Source organism: Lepidochelys olivacea (assembly GCF_965140295.1).
Source record: "Lepidochelys olivacea isolate rLepOli2 genome assembly, chromosome: 11".
Classification (NCBI taxonomy): domain Eukaryota; kingdom Metazoa; phylum Chordata; order Testudines; family Cheloniidae; genus Lepidochelys; species Lepidochelys olivacea.
The window spans coordinates 47,550,552-47,568,311 of record NC_140421.1 but is presented as its reverse complement, the minus strand read 5'-3'; the positions used below and the strand labels follow the sequence as shown (position 1 = coordinate 47,568,311).

The following is a 17,760-nucleotide window of genomic DNA, read 5'->3' as shown; positions in this document are numbered from 1 at the left end:
GATTCTGCATTTCCTAGTTAATTCATATAAACTGTTATCTGCCTACTGTGCCCTTATGATGGAATGTATTTTCAAAATGCTTCATGCTGTTATTAATTATCTGTATTATAGTAGAACCTACAGGCCCCAACTGAAACTGTTTCCACCCTCACTGTGCTACACATAGGTGCTGGAATTAGGGATGATGGGGGTCCGGCAGCACCCCCTGGCTTGAAGTGGTTTCCCTTATGTACAGGGCTTACAGTTTGGTTCAATGAGTCTCAGCACGCTCACTATAAAAAATGTGCCAGCCTCCCCCCGGGTTCTACATACTGTACATATGCACTAAAAGACAATCCATATCCTGAGAAGCTTAAAATCTAAAGCAACAACACAAATAAGCGGTGGGAGAAAGAAATTAGCACCATTTCACAGACGGCAAACTGGGGCACAGAATGATTACTTGAGTTGCCCAAACTAAGTAAGTTGGTCACGCCCGAAACCCGTGGCAGTGCTGAGAACTGAACCCACCTCTTCTTGGTCCCAGGCCAATGTCTCAGCTTTTTTTCATTCTAATATTTTATGAAGGGAAGCTTCCCCTTTGCTTGTATTAGAAAGATACCTCAGTTCAGCATTGTGTCTACAGCACAACTGAGGATTTCTTCTATTAGTCAGCTCTTCATTAAATTATAGCCATAAATATCACTTGGAATGTGGAGCTGCAATAAAGAACTCAGATACAGATGTAGAGAAAGATATGACTATCAAACAAAGGAACACTTGTTCCAGACCCTATGAATGGTAGGTCTTCTCAGAACACTGTCAGCTTAAATGTGAGCCAAATGAGCACTCAAGGCACTGACAAAAGAGTCTGTGTTTTCCTAGCCCTTCATCTCCTGCTTTCAGTAGCTTGGCTCATCAAGTGGATGAAAGGCTAAATTCAAAATGCATCTTTATACCAAGGACAACCTTAGCTAACACAGTTCTACAGGTTGCCCTCGGTTTAAAGATGGACCATTAAAAATAGGGAACAATATGTTCAATACAACTTTAAAGAAGTAGGATTTGTCCACCCCATCTCATTTTCTGCTCCTTCATAAGCTTTCCTGATGTTCAGCACTCACAGAACTTGACATGAGCTGTCAAATGGTAACAGCATTATTGAACCAGGCCAAAATTGAACCAGCTCTTAGAGACGAAAGGTTCTGCAGCCTATCACCAATATTTTGTGGCAGCCAGTCTCCGCCAAATCAAAGATTTTCCTGATGTCCTCATATGATTGTCTTCAGTAGTAAAAAGGAAAAATCAGTTAATGTATCATTGAATGACTGACATGACTGAGCAGCATCAGATACATATCTTTATGGAAAGCAAGAAGTGGTGAACTGTTATATGCAGTACATACACTGAAAGCTACAAAGAACTAATGCATTGCAGAATTAAGCAGGCATGTCTGCTTTATCTTGGGTTTGAAGTATATTACTGGGTGTAACCCTAATATGCTAAAAACTGCCCCTGCTCTAAAGACTCACCTTACCTAAATATTTCTCTTCAAGTTAGACAGAAGCACTGCACGACATAAAATCATGTCTAAATGAATTTAGTATTTATTTGTAGCTTTTAAATTGGTACTATTTACAATAAGTCTTGGAGTACAGATCACATTCAATAATTAAGCTCGGGCAGTACTGAAGTTAGATTACTAACATGTTTGCAAATTACATTTTTAAGTCATAAAAAAGGAAAGAAAAATGACTGTAAAATAAATGTTTATCTTCAGTTACAAGTATCACAGGACAAGTTTGCAGAGTGCTGTAAAATCCAGTCAAAGAATGCTCCCCGGAAAGCATCCTGCCATGTGTGCCTGGAGTGATGAGATGAAGAATGTTTCAGAAACACAAGCAATGGAATTCCATGTTAAGTATGGAAAATTTAGCAGTTCAGTTATTCACAATAACCTTTCTTACACAAGCCCAATGCTAATTAATGGTCCCATTCTTCTTCTCTTTCATTGACACCCTCTTCTTCCTCTGGGAATGCTGAGTCATTCTGACTTTTCAGATGCTTAACCCCTGCAAATATAAAGATTGTATTTAAAGTCACATTTATTCAAATCGGACTGTCTGTTTAAAGAAAAATGGCCACAAAAAAATGGAAAGGTTTTTTTTAAGTGACCTCATTGGTGCTGTCTTTCATAACCTTTCAGTTCATACAAGCATTACATATTACACCTTTTGTGATAGAACAGTATTTCCCTCCATTCCAGGATTCCCAACAGCACTCCTGGGTTGAATTAGCAATGTCACACTCAATCAAGTTAAGCACCTGAAAAGATAAAATAATGGCAGATGGCTGTGGGTTCTTGGCCATCAGAATTTAGAGCTTCTGTCTAATTGTGAGCTCTGAAACGCATCTCTTGGAGAAGAGACGCAATGCAGACACAGGGCCCAAATCCTTGTATGCTTGGACTCAGCTGCTCATGAACCCTCTCCTAAATGAATTCACATTTTGTGTAAATTAGTTCGAAGATTGTGCAGGTTACTCATCCCTTGCAACATCCACAAAATTAGAACCTAACTACTCTGGGAGCTGCATCTTGCCATTGCTACAAATGTGTCACTTCCAGGCAAGTCAACAGGAGTTTTGCAATAGACTTTCGGCAAGCTATGGTCCTAGCAACGTGCTTTATCATTAGTCATATGTGAATAAAACCCACAGCACACTTTGAAAAACAAATAACTGGCTAAATCACGTTCTGATTTCATGTCTCCTAAATAGCACCTTTCATCCTAAACGTTCACAGAGTACTTCCTAGACTCTCTGTCCAGTTTTAAAATACCATGGGGGTGAACACAAAAGCAATCGTGAAGTGGACAGCATTCTGCTCAACCACAAAACAACTAGATGATGGTTGACCCTGGAAAATTTGGTAGGCTCACAAATACCCCTCCAAAAACTGTTAACAAGGCAGCTCCTGGGTCTTCCTTGTATCTATGGGTGCCTCTCTGGAAAGGTTTGACACTGGCAGTTCTGGACTCAACAAATTAAAGCACAATTCTAAAGGTGATTTAGTGCACCCAATGTGCTGTTATTCTTTCTGTTTCCCCTGCTGCTGATTACTATATTGTTATCTCTAGTTTTGCACGACCCAGCATCTGGCCAGCACCAGTAGCTGCCTGAAAAGGAATTTATTAAGCCTCCCATCAAACCTCCAGGCCAATCTTCACTGACAACCTAATCACCTCACTTGTAAAACAGTGTCTGCTCCATTGGCTGTTGAGGAAGAATTTTGTAAAGGGCAGGGCAGCTGCTACAGCTAATCAGAGGTTTCTGAAACAGCACAGGATTGGCCAAAGAGAAGGTACTGTAGGAGCAAAGATGGGTGACATCATGGGGGGAAATGGGGCACATGGCTGGCCTCATGGAGAATAGATTGAGTGGACTGTAGATTTGAGACCACAGAGAGTAAGAACTTTGGAGTTTATTGTGTCTCTGTATACGAGGTAGGACCCAGGTAAGAAGAGTCAATAGCTCTCTTAGTGCTGTGATTTAGTTTTGAGGACTAACTTGAAAACCCAACCCTTCCATTGTTTTAGTCAAAGGGGGAAAATGTGACCTCAAATTTCATGCCTATTATTCATGTCTGAAATTACTCCTTCGGGTCCAAAACAAACATAAAAGGCCTCTATGACCAGGCCTTCGCACCACCTCCCCAGCTCACAATGTGCAGTCACTATGTGGCTGGGACTGTATTTAGTTCCTGACCGAGTCTAACTCACTTGCTATGCAGACATGTAACCAATAATCAAAGCTGACATGACCGGCAGCAATACAAAGAATAAAATGTTTGCTTTAACAAAATTTTCTTCAGCAGTTGCTCCAAGAGCACAAATGTGCTTTTCCCTACCAGTCACACATACTTTCATTTGCTACCTCAGCATCCCAAAATAGCCATCCCATTGTTATAAGCCTTAGGCCTCGTCTACGCTTGCAGCAGGATGTAGAAGCTGTGTAGCTACTCACTGGACTGTGTAGCTTCAGGCGGCAGTGACAGGAGCTGACAGGGACAGGGCAGCAAGATGTTATGCTGCTAAAAATAGCAGTGCAGCTGTGGAAGGCACTGCTTGGGCATGTAGGGTATATACCCTAAGGCTGTACACTGCTTGGCTAAGCAATGCCTCAGTCTATGCTGCTATTTATACCCAGGCAGTGTCTGTACTCTACACACCACCGTAAGTATAGACATAGCCTTAGAGGCCAAGATTTTCTGAAGTGCTCTCTGAAGAGCTCACAAGATTTTCCTCAATTTTTTGGCACCCAAGCTTGAGACACCTGAAAGGAGCCACTTTTCAGAAAGTGTTAAGGACCTGCCCGCTGAAAATCAATGGCTCAAGCTGGACACCCAAAAAATGGAAGTGTCCCCCTCCCACAAAAAATAAAAGCCCCAAAATGCTGAGTCACTTCTGAAAATCTTAGCTATCGTTATATAAAAACTTGGTGGAACATAATGAACTTTATCAAAGGGCTGTATTAAGCCTATAATAGGCTCAGATCAATGTTTGTGTCACAATGGAAAAGCTTCATACTGAGACCCTTTGATAATATGAGGCGCAGAAAGCTCTAGCGCTTTACTCTTAATCTGTTACTGCTTCAGTTCCAAGATGGGACTTATTTCCCTTTCATAGCATGTGGCAATCCAGATTGTGCCCTGTCACACGTGCCACAGATACCAAAGTGAAAGAGAGCAGCTCACAGAAGCCTAGTAGTATTGTCAGTGCCATAGAGCTGGTTGGAAAGTTTCTGATGGAATGTTTTTTTCCCAATGGAAAATTCTGATTTGTCAAAAGCGAAATGTTTTGCAGAAATGTGTCAATTTCTATGAAAGTTTTGTTTCAAAGGAAAACTTTAAAAAAAAAAAAGTGTTTTGATAAGGTCAGAATGGAACATTTAGATTTTCCTTTTCAAAATGACTTTTCCTTTCAATCTTATTTTATATTACATACTAGACTCTATATATAAAAAAATCAAAATCAGAATGAAATGGTTCGCTATTATCAAAGCAAAATGTTTCAATAGACCCCAAATTATTTTTTCCCCAGACTTTCATTTGGTAGGAAACTGAATTTTTTACTTTTGTTCTGTTTCATAACAGAAAAAAAATCAGAAATGAAAAATCCAGTTCCTGCCCAGCTCTAGCCATCCACAATGGCAGACAATGGCATGGTAATCCTCTTAGCATATGGTACTGTATGAAACCAACCAGTTCTAGTCTATTACTACACTAGAGTTGTTTTTCTGAAGCGTAAGGGTTAAATTGTATGGGTTGCATGAAGAGTAGACAATTACAGTCCATGGCACTTATTCAGTTTCGATAACGTAATGTGTTGTATGAGAAACACAGGTAAGGTCATTTGTCATCTTAAAAAACACGGGGACAGATACTTGTCACACTTACATTGACAGAAATCTGGAGTAGATTAATTTCAGTGGACTGAGCCGGGCATATCTGAGACCAGAATCTAGCCCATGGTTCTTAACCTGATAGCCATGTTCACACAATCCTGTATAGGTAAACATACAGATTTCACAGGCAACCTTAATTCTGGCATTTCCTAATTTTTTTTAGTAACTGACTTTGCAATCTTAATGTTTTTAATGTAATTTTTGAGGGTAATTTCCTATGTTTTTTTTAAAAAGCCAGAAAAAATAAATATCATGTGGCATCAAATTGACCACCTATGTTCATCAGCAGGGTTGGAACTATTAGATCTACCACATCGACCTCTGTAGTTACTGATAGCAATAGTAGGTTGTTATCCTCTATGTGGACCAGCACTAGAGGTAGATGGGACAGACAATTTGGCAGTGAATTTCACAGATATTTGCTGACAACTGAGGAAGGGTGAAACTCAGAAGTCTTGAGTTCAGTTGCAGGCTCTGGCATGGAGTATTCTTTAATGTCCTCTGCCTGTTCCTTCCAAGTTTGATCCCTTCTGCTTCATCCACTCCAACCTGTTCCTGTCCTGCCTCTTCCCCACCCCCGACTCCTTGCCCCAGACCCATTCTCCTTATCTAACTGGTCCCAATCTCCACTCTTTAGGCTTCTCATCCCAGTCTCCTTGCACAGCCAGTCCTAGTTTCCTCCTCCAAGCTTCCCATCTGAGTTCCACTCTCTCCCCAGTCCCAGTCTCCATGCCCTGGCAGTTCCAGTCTTCCTTCTGGCTCCCAGTCCCCTTGCCCAACCAGGCCCAGTCTCCCTTCCTGGTTCCCGCTTCTCCCCACCAACTCCCATCGCAGTTTCTCTCTTGCCCCACAAGGAGATAGGAACTGTGAGGAGACAGTGCATGCTCAGTGCGCATGGAATCTTTGAAGATGTTAACTACTAACCTGTAAAATGTCTCTACTGAGCATGTGCAAAAATATTTTTCAGAGAGGTTATAAATTGGCCAAGTGTGGGTTTATTTTCACAGGAAAAGCAGAAGGCATACGCCTGACACAAAGGCCACTGCCAAATTTCACCACAGCCCTGCTCCAACACATGGGTTCAAACAGCCTCCCAAAGAGAAGAATTTTCTAGCATTGCAAAATAATGCATTTCCCCCCAGCATCATTCTGAGAAACAGCTGAACCTTTTTGGTTGAAACTTTTCCAAAATGATCAGCTTGAGGCAGACACCTGACATGAAAAAATTTACCCCAAAAAGTTAAAGTTTGGCAAAGTGGTAAACAACTTAAAACAGGGTATTGTAAGGGGTGTCAGGCAACCTTAACAGACAGTGCTACCAGCCCTGCCTCTAATATTGTCAATCAGTGCTCCATACTGTGTTGTCATCTTTCCTGTTACTGTCAAGGATTATAGCACCCAAATCACTGGCAAACGGTCATTCATATTTAAATCAAGCAGGCAAATTATGGGCCTCTTCACTGGTTTAGCAGCATCACAGCACTTCTAAAAGTGCCCACAATTAACCCAGCTACTTCAACGCAGTTCTGCTTTATCTAGCATGTTTTAAACCACTTGCATCAGACTGCGTAACAGTGAGAAGTAAAAAAAAAAAAAAACCCAACATTTTAGGTGCCCACATACAACAGGGACGAGTGCTTTAGGTAAAGCCTTTAAAGAAGAGAAATACTTGTGTTCTAATTCCCCACAAATGTAGGTTTATGAGCATTCAGCTCTAACCAATGTTATGGCTTTGTAAATTCATCTCTTGCTGTTTCTCTCTGGACAAGCTATATATTACACATTTGCTATACCTGATTAATGAACACTAAGAAAAAAGATCAATCAGAAATTGCTAGGAGCCTGAATATTTAATATTGCAGGGTTGTTGTTTTTTTAGGAGATGAAACAAGAGCTATGGCTAAAAGGGAGGACACAGGACATAAGACTAGTATGATGTGGTTCCATGGAATGACATTTTGGTCAGAGTGAAGTTTATTTTTAGGGTGCAATTACATAGTGGGAGATACACTATTGAGTGAGCATTGCACACTGAACTTTTTGTTTCTCGCATAAACCTGTGTTTTTTGTAAGGAAACAATCAGTGTTAAGTGCTGATCTCCCCGACCTACAGCCCACCATAACCTTTATCACAAAGCTCATCATATTACACAATAAGCTCCAAAATATTGCACTGCAGTTTTCCAAAATGAAGGCCAGCCCATATGATCAATGGTATTACAGAATGTGTCACATAGCTACACAGTAAAACAACCTAGAGTGCAGCGATGTGCAGATGGAAAAACACCTGATAACGTCTAACCATGTTTAATAAACAGCTGCTTCCCTCTACCATGGCGCAAGTTATACTCTATGCACTGGATGTCAGGTTTTCTTGCTGCAACACAGAAACCACCAATGCCCAGCAGCTAACTGGCCCACTACTTACAACAATTCTGAGGCTGGGCAGTTCATAAGCAGGCAAAGGTCCTATTGACACAGTCAGCATTAACTTACATGAGCGAGCCAGATATTGTTGGGAAAAGTTTGGGATTGTTGCACCCCCATAAATGTTTACAAATGTTTAAAGAAACAAATTCACTTAACTGGGACTTTTTGCTTTCATGTTGTGTATTCTGGGATGTGAAAGCTTTTGTTGTGGTTGTTCAGCCTTGATGGAGGTTACATGACTTCCTTACTGTCCTAGGATGCTTCTAAAGCACCACATGGTGCAGCCTCTTAAACCACCAGGACAAAATTCTAGCTTTTTCACCTAATCTGCAATGAAGAGCCGTGACTGCAAACAATGCAGGAAGTCACAAAGCTGTGCCTATGATAGACCTCTAAGATTTCCCACCATTCCCCACAGCGGTAGCAATGGTACAAAATGTTAGGACAAGGACAAGGAGATAATATGACAGACAGTCATTCAGAGGCTGTGGGAAGAGGCCTTTAAAAGCCTCTCCAAGTTCACTTTCTAGGGCTTTTTAGATTATGTGGTTTGAACTAGCTGACTCAGCAGTAAGCCAGCAATAAGCAGATAATAAAATACTATCCTACTTCGCCAGAGATAATGCACTTTAAGTTTTCTGAACTAGTTGGGCCAATCTCTGAGTTGTGCCCATATCTATACCCAGTATCCTTTTATTTAGAAGTATCTAAATTGTTTACTAAACAATCATCTATCCGGTGATACTAGGGTAAAAGGTTTGTAACCTCGCTCACCATCACGGTCTTCACAACTGATTCCACAACTGTGTTAATTAAGTAGAAAACAAAACTGGAAAGACAAAACTAAACTCTTCTTATCCCCTCTCATTCTGATCCTAATGTAAGTTACATTAGCCATGTACTCCATACCCTCTGCCCTTTTTTAATAGTGAGAAAGAGGTACCAGAGCAGCTGCTGTTCAGGATTTATCTATATCCATCAATACAAGAATTTACCAAGGTCAAACCACAAATATAGACTCTGAAATATCACTCCGAAAAAAACAATACAATATTCATGTAATGGGCAAAATTCTAGGCAGCAGATGTTGCTCTGTACACGTGAGAGAGCTAAGATCAACACGTACAGTTATAGATTTCATAATAATTGTAAAGGGCTATGTCTGAGTGAAAAGAGAAGGAGTACTTGTGGCACCTTAGAGACTAACCAATTTATTTGAGCATAAGCTTTCGTGAGTTACAGCTCACTTCATCGGATGCATGTCTGAGTGCTGATCCATAAATGAGTCTCCCTTGGCCCCAAAGATCTGTTTTTTCAGACTGCAAATAATCCTGTGAGCTCATATTTACCCTCATGCTCTCAATCAGTTCTGCTTATATTCTGCCCTAAGATTACTTTGTTTTCACAATATGCTCTGCCCTGAGCCACTTCTCAGTTTACTTCACCCCTCTCACTCTTTGCTCTGTTGACACTCTGCCCTGAGGTTGCTTGCTCAGAGGATGTTCTGTTCTGCTTCTACTCTGGCTGCCCTAAGGTCACTCTGTTCACACTCTTCTTGCTCCATTACATTTGCTCTGTTCATTTGCTGCTCCACAGTCCCTGTGCTCAGGTTTTAAATTCTACTCAGAAACTTCACTTCTTGTAGGTGGTTTTGCTCCTTTATCATCACTCCTACAGCACTATTTCTCAATTCCACTCATAATGCCGTTCTGATTTCCCTTGCCCCTTATTTCTCTCCTGCTTCCCCAACCCAACAATCAGTTGGTGCTTCTAGGCTGCTGTGCTTTAAAATTACTTTGCTCAAACTCATTCTCTAGCCTGCACTAAAACAAAGACTGCATAAGAGCACTGTTTTTTATTTTACTTTAGTCTTCCCTTTTTCCTTTCTTTTTTTCTTAACCCCATCAGGCCAAGAAGTGTTTTAATCAACGGCTCAGATTTCACTCCAGATCATTTAATCCAATTAATGCTGATGAAAAAAGCCTGAATGCCAAACCATTTTCAGCAAGCGTACACTAATATACTTTGAACTGGTAATGCGTTTTAGATGAAATCACTGCCTCAAAGCATATTTGCGGATTCCTGATAATTTATGTGTGCAAATGAAGCAACTTTATGACATTTCCATGGTCACATCATAAAATCTGTGATGGTTAATCAGCAGCTTGACTTTTGCTTTTATATCCACCTGACCAAAGCACCAGATCAGAAGGTTAATCAGTATCACAAGATGTGAAATTACCAAACGTTACTGTAATTATATCTGTTCTAAAAATTGGAGATAAGATCTGGAACTGATTTAATAGTGTGAGCCTAAATTAACATTGTGTACCCTGCCTCCTCCCCAGTCCTCACCCACAAAGCTCAGACGTGTTTGGATTACACTGTGGCACATTAAAAATATAATGGCTATTTGCAAAACTCAGATTTAGATCTGAGTTCATGTTTTGAACTCCTTAGTGTATAGAGGGGTGTTTGGATACAAAGTTTTGGGTTTGGGCCCATCTCTACTAGAGACATGTGGGCCAAGATTTTCAGCAATGACTAGTGATTTGAGTACCCAACATGAGACATTTTGAAGTGGCCAAATTTTCAGAGGGCAGATGCTCGGTCCTTTCTGAAAAATCAGGTTTCTTTAAATTGTCTCTAGTTGGACATTCAAAAATGGAGGCACCCAAAAATCACTTTTGAATATGTTAATCATTGTTTTTGTCAAAAAAATAATAACTGAACTATTTGAGGCAAATGGAGCACACATGTCACAACTCATTAATGCCTTTGAAGGATGTGGAATTCATTTTCTTATTTTACTTTGCTTAAAAAATGGCCCCATATCTCCACCATAGTGTACAGCTGAGGTTTGCTCTGACCCCTGAAATCAAATAACTTACAATTAAGGCATGCACTTCTGTACAGCATAGTGAACAATACAGGAAGAAAACTGAGGCACACACGGGTTAAATGACTTGGTCCAGTGTCACATAGGGCTAGATGGAGCCTTTAAGCTCAGCTCTGAGCATGAGGTGGTGTGTAGCTGTGCCACGTCAAGGGGAACACTGAAAGAGAGTCACAACTCCTTCTTTGCTTCCCCTCTTGAAAGTAACTCTTCCCCACTTGGAAACAATGTGCTCCTTGCAATGAGGCTATACCCCTGGCATGCCCTACCACTTTTCTCCCCAACCTTCCATGCCTGAGGTTTCCAAGACAGTTCTGCATGGACACCCAAGGGCTGCTGGGATTATATCCCTTTATTCCACTACAGGATTGCACAGGGCACAACCGATGCCAGTATTACAAAAGGATTTTTAGTGTTCCAACAGGAATTAGGATTTCTAGTTCCTGAATAGAAGACACTTCTGTTCTATGGAAAATAATTTAGAGGCAGAAAAATAAGTATTCTAGAAAAATCACTTTAATCTTTTTGATTTTCTGTGTTTTAGTATATCTTCAGAGGGCTAGTTACCAATACGTTCAAAGAATACACCAAAAACAAAAAAAATTAAGTCCCTTATTAGCAATAAACTCAGTTTTATACATCATTATATTGGCTGGAGCATGCTCATTCACATGGTGCCACTTCATGTCTCAGAAGTGGAGGGTTTTGTGTGTTTGTGTGCTTGTGTTTTTTAAACACAGTTTATGAAAGCAAATTAAAATAGGTACCACATGGCCAAGGAATGAGTTTTGGGATCACAGTGGACACCAAGTGCCTCATAACAGTGATGTACTTGGTCTCTGGGTTCATTCCACCCCTCTGAATACCCGTCTAGAGAAAGAATGGGCCAGGTCCTCTGCTGTCATAAATCGGCATCACTCTACTGACTTCAGTGAAACTATGCCAATTTACATCAGCTAAGGATCTGGCCCCTCATACCTTGCCAAAGATAAATATCCCACACTCCTACCCCCAAGTACCAGGCAGTATCCATGAAAGGAGAACACAAATAGTTTACATTGGGGGAGGCAGGGAGGGGCAGGCGGGAGCATTGCAACACCTGAACGCCAATGTGGTGCATCCCTTATTCATCTCAGAAAGGCCCAGCAACAAAAACTCCCACAAAAGTCCCATTACATTCTTTGTCTTCATTTAGTAGGGCCTAGTCCAACTCCCATAAAAGTCAAAAGAAAGGCTGATCAATGTCAATGAGAAATTGGATAAGGCTTGAGCTACCTAAAAGTCTATTGTGCATCTTGAAACGCCCTACCTGGAACAAACGGTGCTTGGTGCTGAAATGGTGTATCTTTCCGCCTTGGTTTCATAAGCTGATCATCTGCCTCAGTTACTCTCTGCTGCTGTATGGTGCCTGAGGAGTGGTGATTACCATTACATTTAATAGAATCTGCCTGTTCACTGCCTGCAGATGTAACAGATGTAAAAACATAGTAATAAAAACAAAACCCCACACACTCCTGTTATGAAAGAAATTGCTTTTTGCTCTGTTATGTGTATATACACAATAAAAGTGACAAACCTTCAGGACTTGACAAAATGTCTCAACCTAAGTGTTCCAAAATGGTTGATTTTTTGCTGCCCTCCCTGAGACCCCTTCCAGGCCTGATTTTCGGAGGCTCAGTGTGCTGCACTTTCTGAAAATCAGGCCCTTTCATGGTGTTTGAGGTAGAGCACGCAGAAACAGAGGGTCCCAAAAATCACACGTGCCTTTGGAAAATGTTGACATCTCTATACAAAGATCTGTTCTGAACCCTTAATGCACAACCTGCAGGGATATTTTAAACAAAATTATATTGGAAAATGAAAAATATCAGAAATAGTTGGGTTTTGTAAAAGTCTGTGAAAGTTGACTTAGAGCTCCACACAACCACAGCACCCTCCTACTTTAATGAGTGAACTGCACTGGGAGTTCTTGTAGGATCAGACCATTAGTTCCCTTATTCATATTTTTTAACTGTTTTCTATTCACGAGATGACACTTGAAGTAGCGTGTCAGGCTGTTTACATGCACTGACAGAGCTCAGTTTTTAGACACAAGCATATATTAACCCAGCAGCAAACGCAATCTCTTAGGCCTCTGTCTTGTCTGGCGTCAGATGAGGGAACAATGCTGAGGGCTGCTAAGCATGGTGCTTGGAAAGGTGTGATCCAGTAAGTGGAGAGGAGCGGGTGCAGCAGACTGGTGGGGGCCTGCAGGAACTGTACCAAGCAGATGGCAGGAGACACTGAGCCTCTCACGAGGAGAGCGATTGATTTCTTACCATCGTCAAGTGCATGTCTGGGCTATGGTCAGGACCAAGCCCCCCACAGCTGCCCTTGCTTTCAGGTTCTACTAAGTGCAGCTCTTAAGCACCTCGGAGCCATTACTCCGGATTGGCGGGAGGAGTGACTGAAACTCCTAAAAAATGGTGGCTAAGCATAGCAGCGCTGTCACTGGACTGTACTCAAGCATCTCTGCCCTGGCTACACCTTCTTAGGTATAGCAGTTAGTCACATTGCTCAGCCTGCTGCACATTTCTGTACACCAGGCCCAATTGTGGCAGGTGTAAAACACCTTCCTCTGTTGTTGACTTCAGTGAAAGTTGATGGCACTCAGCATTTTACAGGATCAGGCCCACTATATACAAGCCTCCTTTCACAGGTGCCAAGCATGCAGCAAGCATTCTCCTGCTCCACACCTTTCATCAGCTCAGCTGCCTGTAGGCTCCAGATCTTGCTGCTTAACTATCCTCCATTCTCCCTGCTCCAGTAAGAATTCAGGAAGAGATAGTGTATGGATTCTGCCTTCAGATACCTGGTGGTTCAGTTCATTTCCACTACTCCTCTAAAGGTCAGCAAGCATATAGGGACAGATGCTCAGCTGGTTTATACACTGAACTCAGCTTCAGTGAACTCAATAGACCTATGACAGTGACACCAGCCAAGATGCTGTCCCATAAAGTCAATGCTACTACCCAAACAGTTGCCACTGTTTATTTTAATTTTTCAGAGAGTGGAAGCATTTTTAGCATGGTGTATATCATTGAATTATTTTTTAAACAAAGATTCAAATGCTCTGTATATAAAGGTTAAATATACGTGATGTGCAAAAAAGTTCCAATTTCACATTCCAATGAAAACATTTAAAAGCCCTATAACACATTGGAAATCATTTTAATTCCACCTACATAAAATTCATAATAGTTCCATATACTTTTCTACTCTTCCAAATATTTTACATCCATGAAGTCAGGTTACATTACACTGTATATGTTGGCCAGGTTCTATATAATATAGATGCCAAATATGCATTATTGTACTTAATTTTTTCCTATGACAAAGATTTAAGAAGCACAACTCTCATCTCATTATGGTTCATGGAAAATGTTTAGTTAATTTCCCACACACCACAGTGGAAAAATATACCCTAAGCCCTTTAACCTTATTAATCATAACTCCCCTGACTAAACAGTTTAAGTTTTATCCTAGCTATATTAAGTCCTTAAATAGTTTAAGATGTACTGAAGAAAGACCCAGGCAGTTGTAAAACAGTAAATCAGGCAGCAAGAGAGGAAGTGATAGAGTTTCCCAAGTGGCTATTTTGAGCTTTCTTGTTTTCCCTTTGCATACATGACTTGCAATCTGTATCAAGGGGTTGTTCTGCAAGGTTTATTCATTTTCACTTAATTGCCTTGTTCAGGCAAACTGCCATTGCAGTCGGAGCTCAGTTGAGGGTAGCATAGTCAATGGGAGATTGACTCAGTGCTGAGTGCCAGGTTATAACTGGGTGACTTTGCAGGTTTGTAGAGAGGATGTTAAAGGAACTTTCCCTTGTGCCCTCCCTTCCTCCTCTGAGTACAAGGATGGCTTGAGTCTAGTGGCACTGCCAGCATTTGATTCCCCACAGGTTGTGTGCTTATGCCCCTACTCACTTTCGGAGCCAGGCAGAGTTGGCTCCGTTCAGGGGAAGCACACATGGGCCCTTCTTCAAGGCAGGCACAGCAGATGTGCTCCCCAGATGCTCCTGAAGGCAGCCTCGTTGTCTAAAGCACAATGCTTCCAGGAGCTCTCCTAGCGGCTGGGCAATATCACATCATCTCCTACCCTGTGCTCTATGGTGGTATCACAATTGAATCCTAAATAAGATATGTCCCTCCTGCTAGCTTTGGCCCACTGAGTCAATGGGAGTTTTGCCTGAGAAAGGACAAAGTAATACTCAATAACTTCAGGTTTTGGCCCATGATGCAGACTTAGTCATGCCACCCTTACTCAAGTGAGTCAGTGGGCTGCATGAACACAACCAGGGTTGTTACACTGTTTAAAATACAGGACTTGATCCAGCTCCTACTGAAGTCAATGGGAATTTTGCCATTTTCTTCACTGGAAAGAGGATGAAGCCTATACTTGATTTTAATTTTCAGTTACAATTAGAAATCGATTTCAAACAGCTGCAGTTTACTTACAATAAACATGTGTAAAAATGTGTGCTAACAATGCACTGGGGCCTAAAATTAGAGTTAAAAGGCACAAGTGTGTGGTTCATTGACATACAAAACCTGCATTATGGTCATTCTGGTTTAAAGTAACTAAGGAAATGCAAATTTAAGGCTCATTCCTTAACAGGTGTTGGAGTGCCTACAGATTATAGCACGTGCTATGGATTCCATGGCATTATCACCAACAAGAGCTTAGTGGATAAGGAGAGTGCCAGCTTTAAGCGTGTTAATGTTCGAGTGCATTGTAACTCAGTGACAAAAAAATGTAGGTTTAGTATAATATGGGGTCTATCCCAGTCGATCCACAGGTGCATGGGGAGGAAATGAAGTCATGCAACCAAAAGAAATTATTCAGTCACACAATCTAAGCTATCTATAGAGTCCAGCGTGTCATATACAGTGACGATAAACAAACAAAACAAACTACTGGCAAACGTGACAGTTTTATGTGGGTCACAGCTGGAGTAGCATCTCTAGAATATCATCACCATAACCCCATAAACAGTCACAAGTGGTCATTCAGCAATCATGCAATAGGAATGAACTCATTTGCTAAATGCCTGTTAAGTGTCACCAAACTGCCCGCTTAGCTCCTGTTACGTCTTAATTTACAAAATTCGGGCTTAATCCTCCCCTCAGTAAAATCAATATGCCCCTCATCATTGCTGCCATAACCAGCACTATAACTGGCCAATAAATGCACATTACAAGTATTTGGCTGTTTTCAATTTTATTCTCTCAAGTTGCACTTGCCATTCCCTTTCCCCTCCCTGTATTTAAATGTTTCTTTAAGCAGCATTAGCGTGATATGATTAGCACAAAGCAGCCACCTCAACACAAAAATGCTGTTGAAAATCCTCCCTCCACAGATTGAATAAAGCATGTACTAGAGACTGAGGTCAGTTTACCTAGTTACTGACTAGTATACATCTCTCACTGACAGAAACAGTTAAGGCTTTCCTAGCTCCAAGCAACTCTTACTAGTATGTAAACATCTCATTTTGCTGAGTCCCTAACACCCCCACTAGCCTTCTCACTGCACAAGTCAGCCAGGCTTAGGACTTCAGATAATAAGCAGAAGCCCCCGCAGTCAGCCAAATAGATGTTTCAGCTTATAATAGGCTCCACTTGCCTTCAATTTAAAGCAAAACCAATTTCTCAACTGATCTGTATGTAAGAAGGTTCTGAGGCCAATAGTCCAACAACAACTTCAACTAGACCTTGCCAGATATATGATAGTTTCTCATATGCAATAAACATGTGCAACGCTCATCTCTTTACACAGGCACTTGCTTGAGGGGTCGGCAGCAGAGGTTGGATGTCTGGATTTGTGTGTGAGTTGAAGTTTTTTGGCTGAAGTTTTCTCATCTCCGTTACCCATAATCTCATAATAGCTGACAGCTAGTGTGCTTAAATTAAATCGATAGAGCTAGCTTCTCAAAGGTGCTGTGACCACAGGAACTCTGAAAATCATGCTAAGTACATAATCAGAATTGCACCTATGAGCCGAGATATTCTAAGACTAATTGTTTACTTTGTGAAGTGTTAACCTTTCAGAATAAGAAAATCAAGGGACTAAATCCACAGAGGGGACATAGGGCGTTTCCACACAGCAATTCAGGGGTGTGACTGTACAGTGCCCTAGGCTGCTGCATACTAACTGGCTATCTAGATTCTGCTACAGTTCAGGGCAGCAGGAGCCACATGGCCAATTAGTGCATGGCAGGCTAAGGTGCTATAGATTTACATCCTGGTTACCGCACACTATCTGACCATGCAGATAGTGCCTTTCAGTTCAGTATTTCAATGTTTAACTTTAGGTGCCCTGTTGCTGCCCTTTGTTAGGTGCCCAGGCTCCCTGTGCAATGCCTGGGGCAGAAATGGAATTCAAAAAAGCCAGCACACCGAGTAGGGAACACCTAAGCTAGCCAGTAGGAAATCCTGAGGATAGGGGTGAGGCCTAACCTTCACCCCTTGAAGGAAATTAGGTGCCTAATTCCAGGCAGAGGTTGACAGCTGGGAAACCTCTCCTTGTGTTCAAGTTTTGGACTTATGCACCTGAAGAGGCAGGTAGGCACCTAAATCCCTTTGTGCATCTACCCAAGGTTTTTTAACTACCTTTAAAGACAACAGTATTGACAATCAAATGGCTGTCAGGCTCACAACTGTCAAAAAACCACCATATTGCCCACAGTGGAAGGAGCTGTTTCTAACGTAATTCCTTCAAACAGAAGTCTCCAAACTCAGTCCTGCGGGCCACATTTTCATCCGTCTGCATTTTAAGTTACATGCTTCTAGCCACAAAGTGATGGCTTCAGCAACTCCACAATCACTGCAGTGAACAGCAGTGCTATGATAAAGTATTTGTCCAGGGGTTTTCATCATAAGTTTTTTTGAATCCTCATGTGCATTTCTGGATGTGAACTTTGAATAGGTGACTGGGCCTGTAACAGGGCTCCC

At 41.4% G+C, this 17,760-nt stretch overlaps 1 protein-coding gene across 9 annotated transcripts in view; it reads right to left on the bottom strand.

Moving 5' to 3' along the window:
- Window positions 1-1,637: 1,637 nt before the first annotated feature.
- PPP1R1C (protein phosphatase 1 regulatory inhibitor subunit 1C) overlaps window positions 1,638-17,760 on the bottom strand; it is an 84,157-nt gene continuing 68,034 nt past the window's right edge. For 2 of the 9 annotated variants that reach the window (XR_014713657.1, XM_084643928.1), the window contains exons 5-6: window positions 1,947-2,051; window positions 1,638-1,843 (exon numbers count right to left, since the gene is read on the bottom strand). Coding sequence is in view for 7 of the 9 variants with exons in the window: in XM_084643928.1 (XP_084500054.1) it covers window positions 1,963-2,051 (89 nt within the window). In the remaining 2 variants the exon portion in view is untranslated. Of the gene's footprint in view, window positions 2,052-12,077; window positions 12,228-17,760 lie in introns of all 9 variants that reach the window. The other 7 variants (XM_084643923.1, XM_084643926.1, XM_084643929.1 and 4 more) reach the window with 5 other exon arrangements.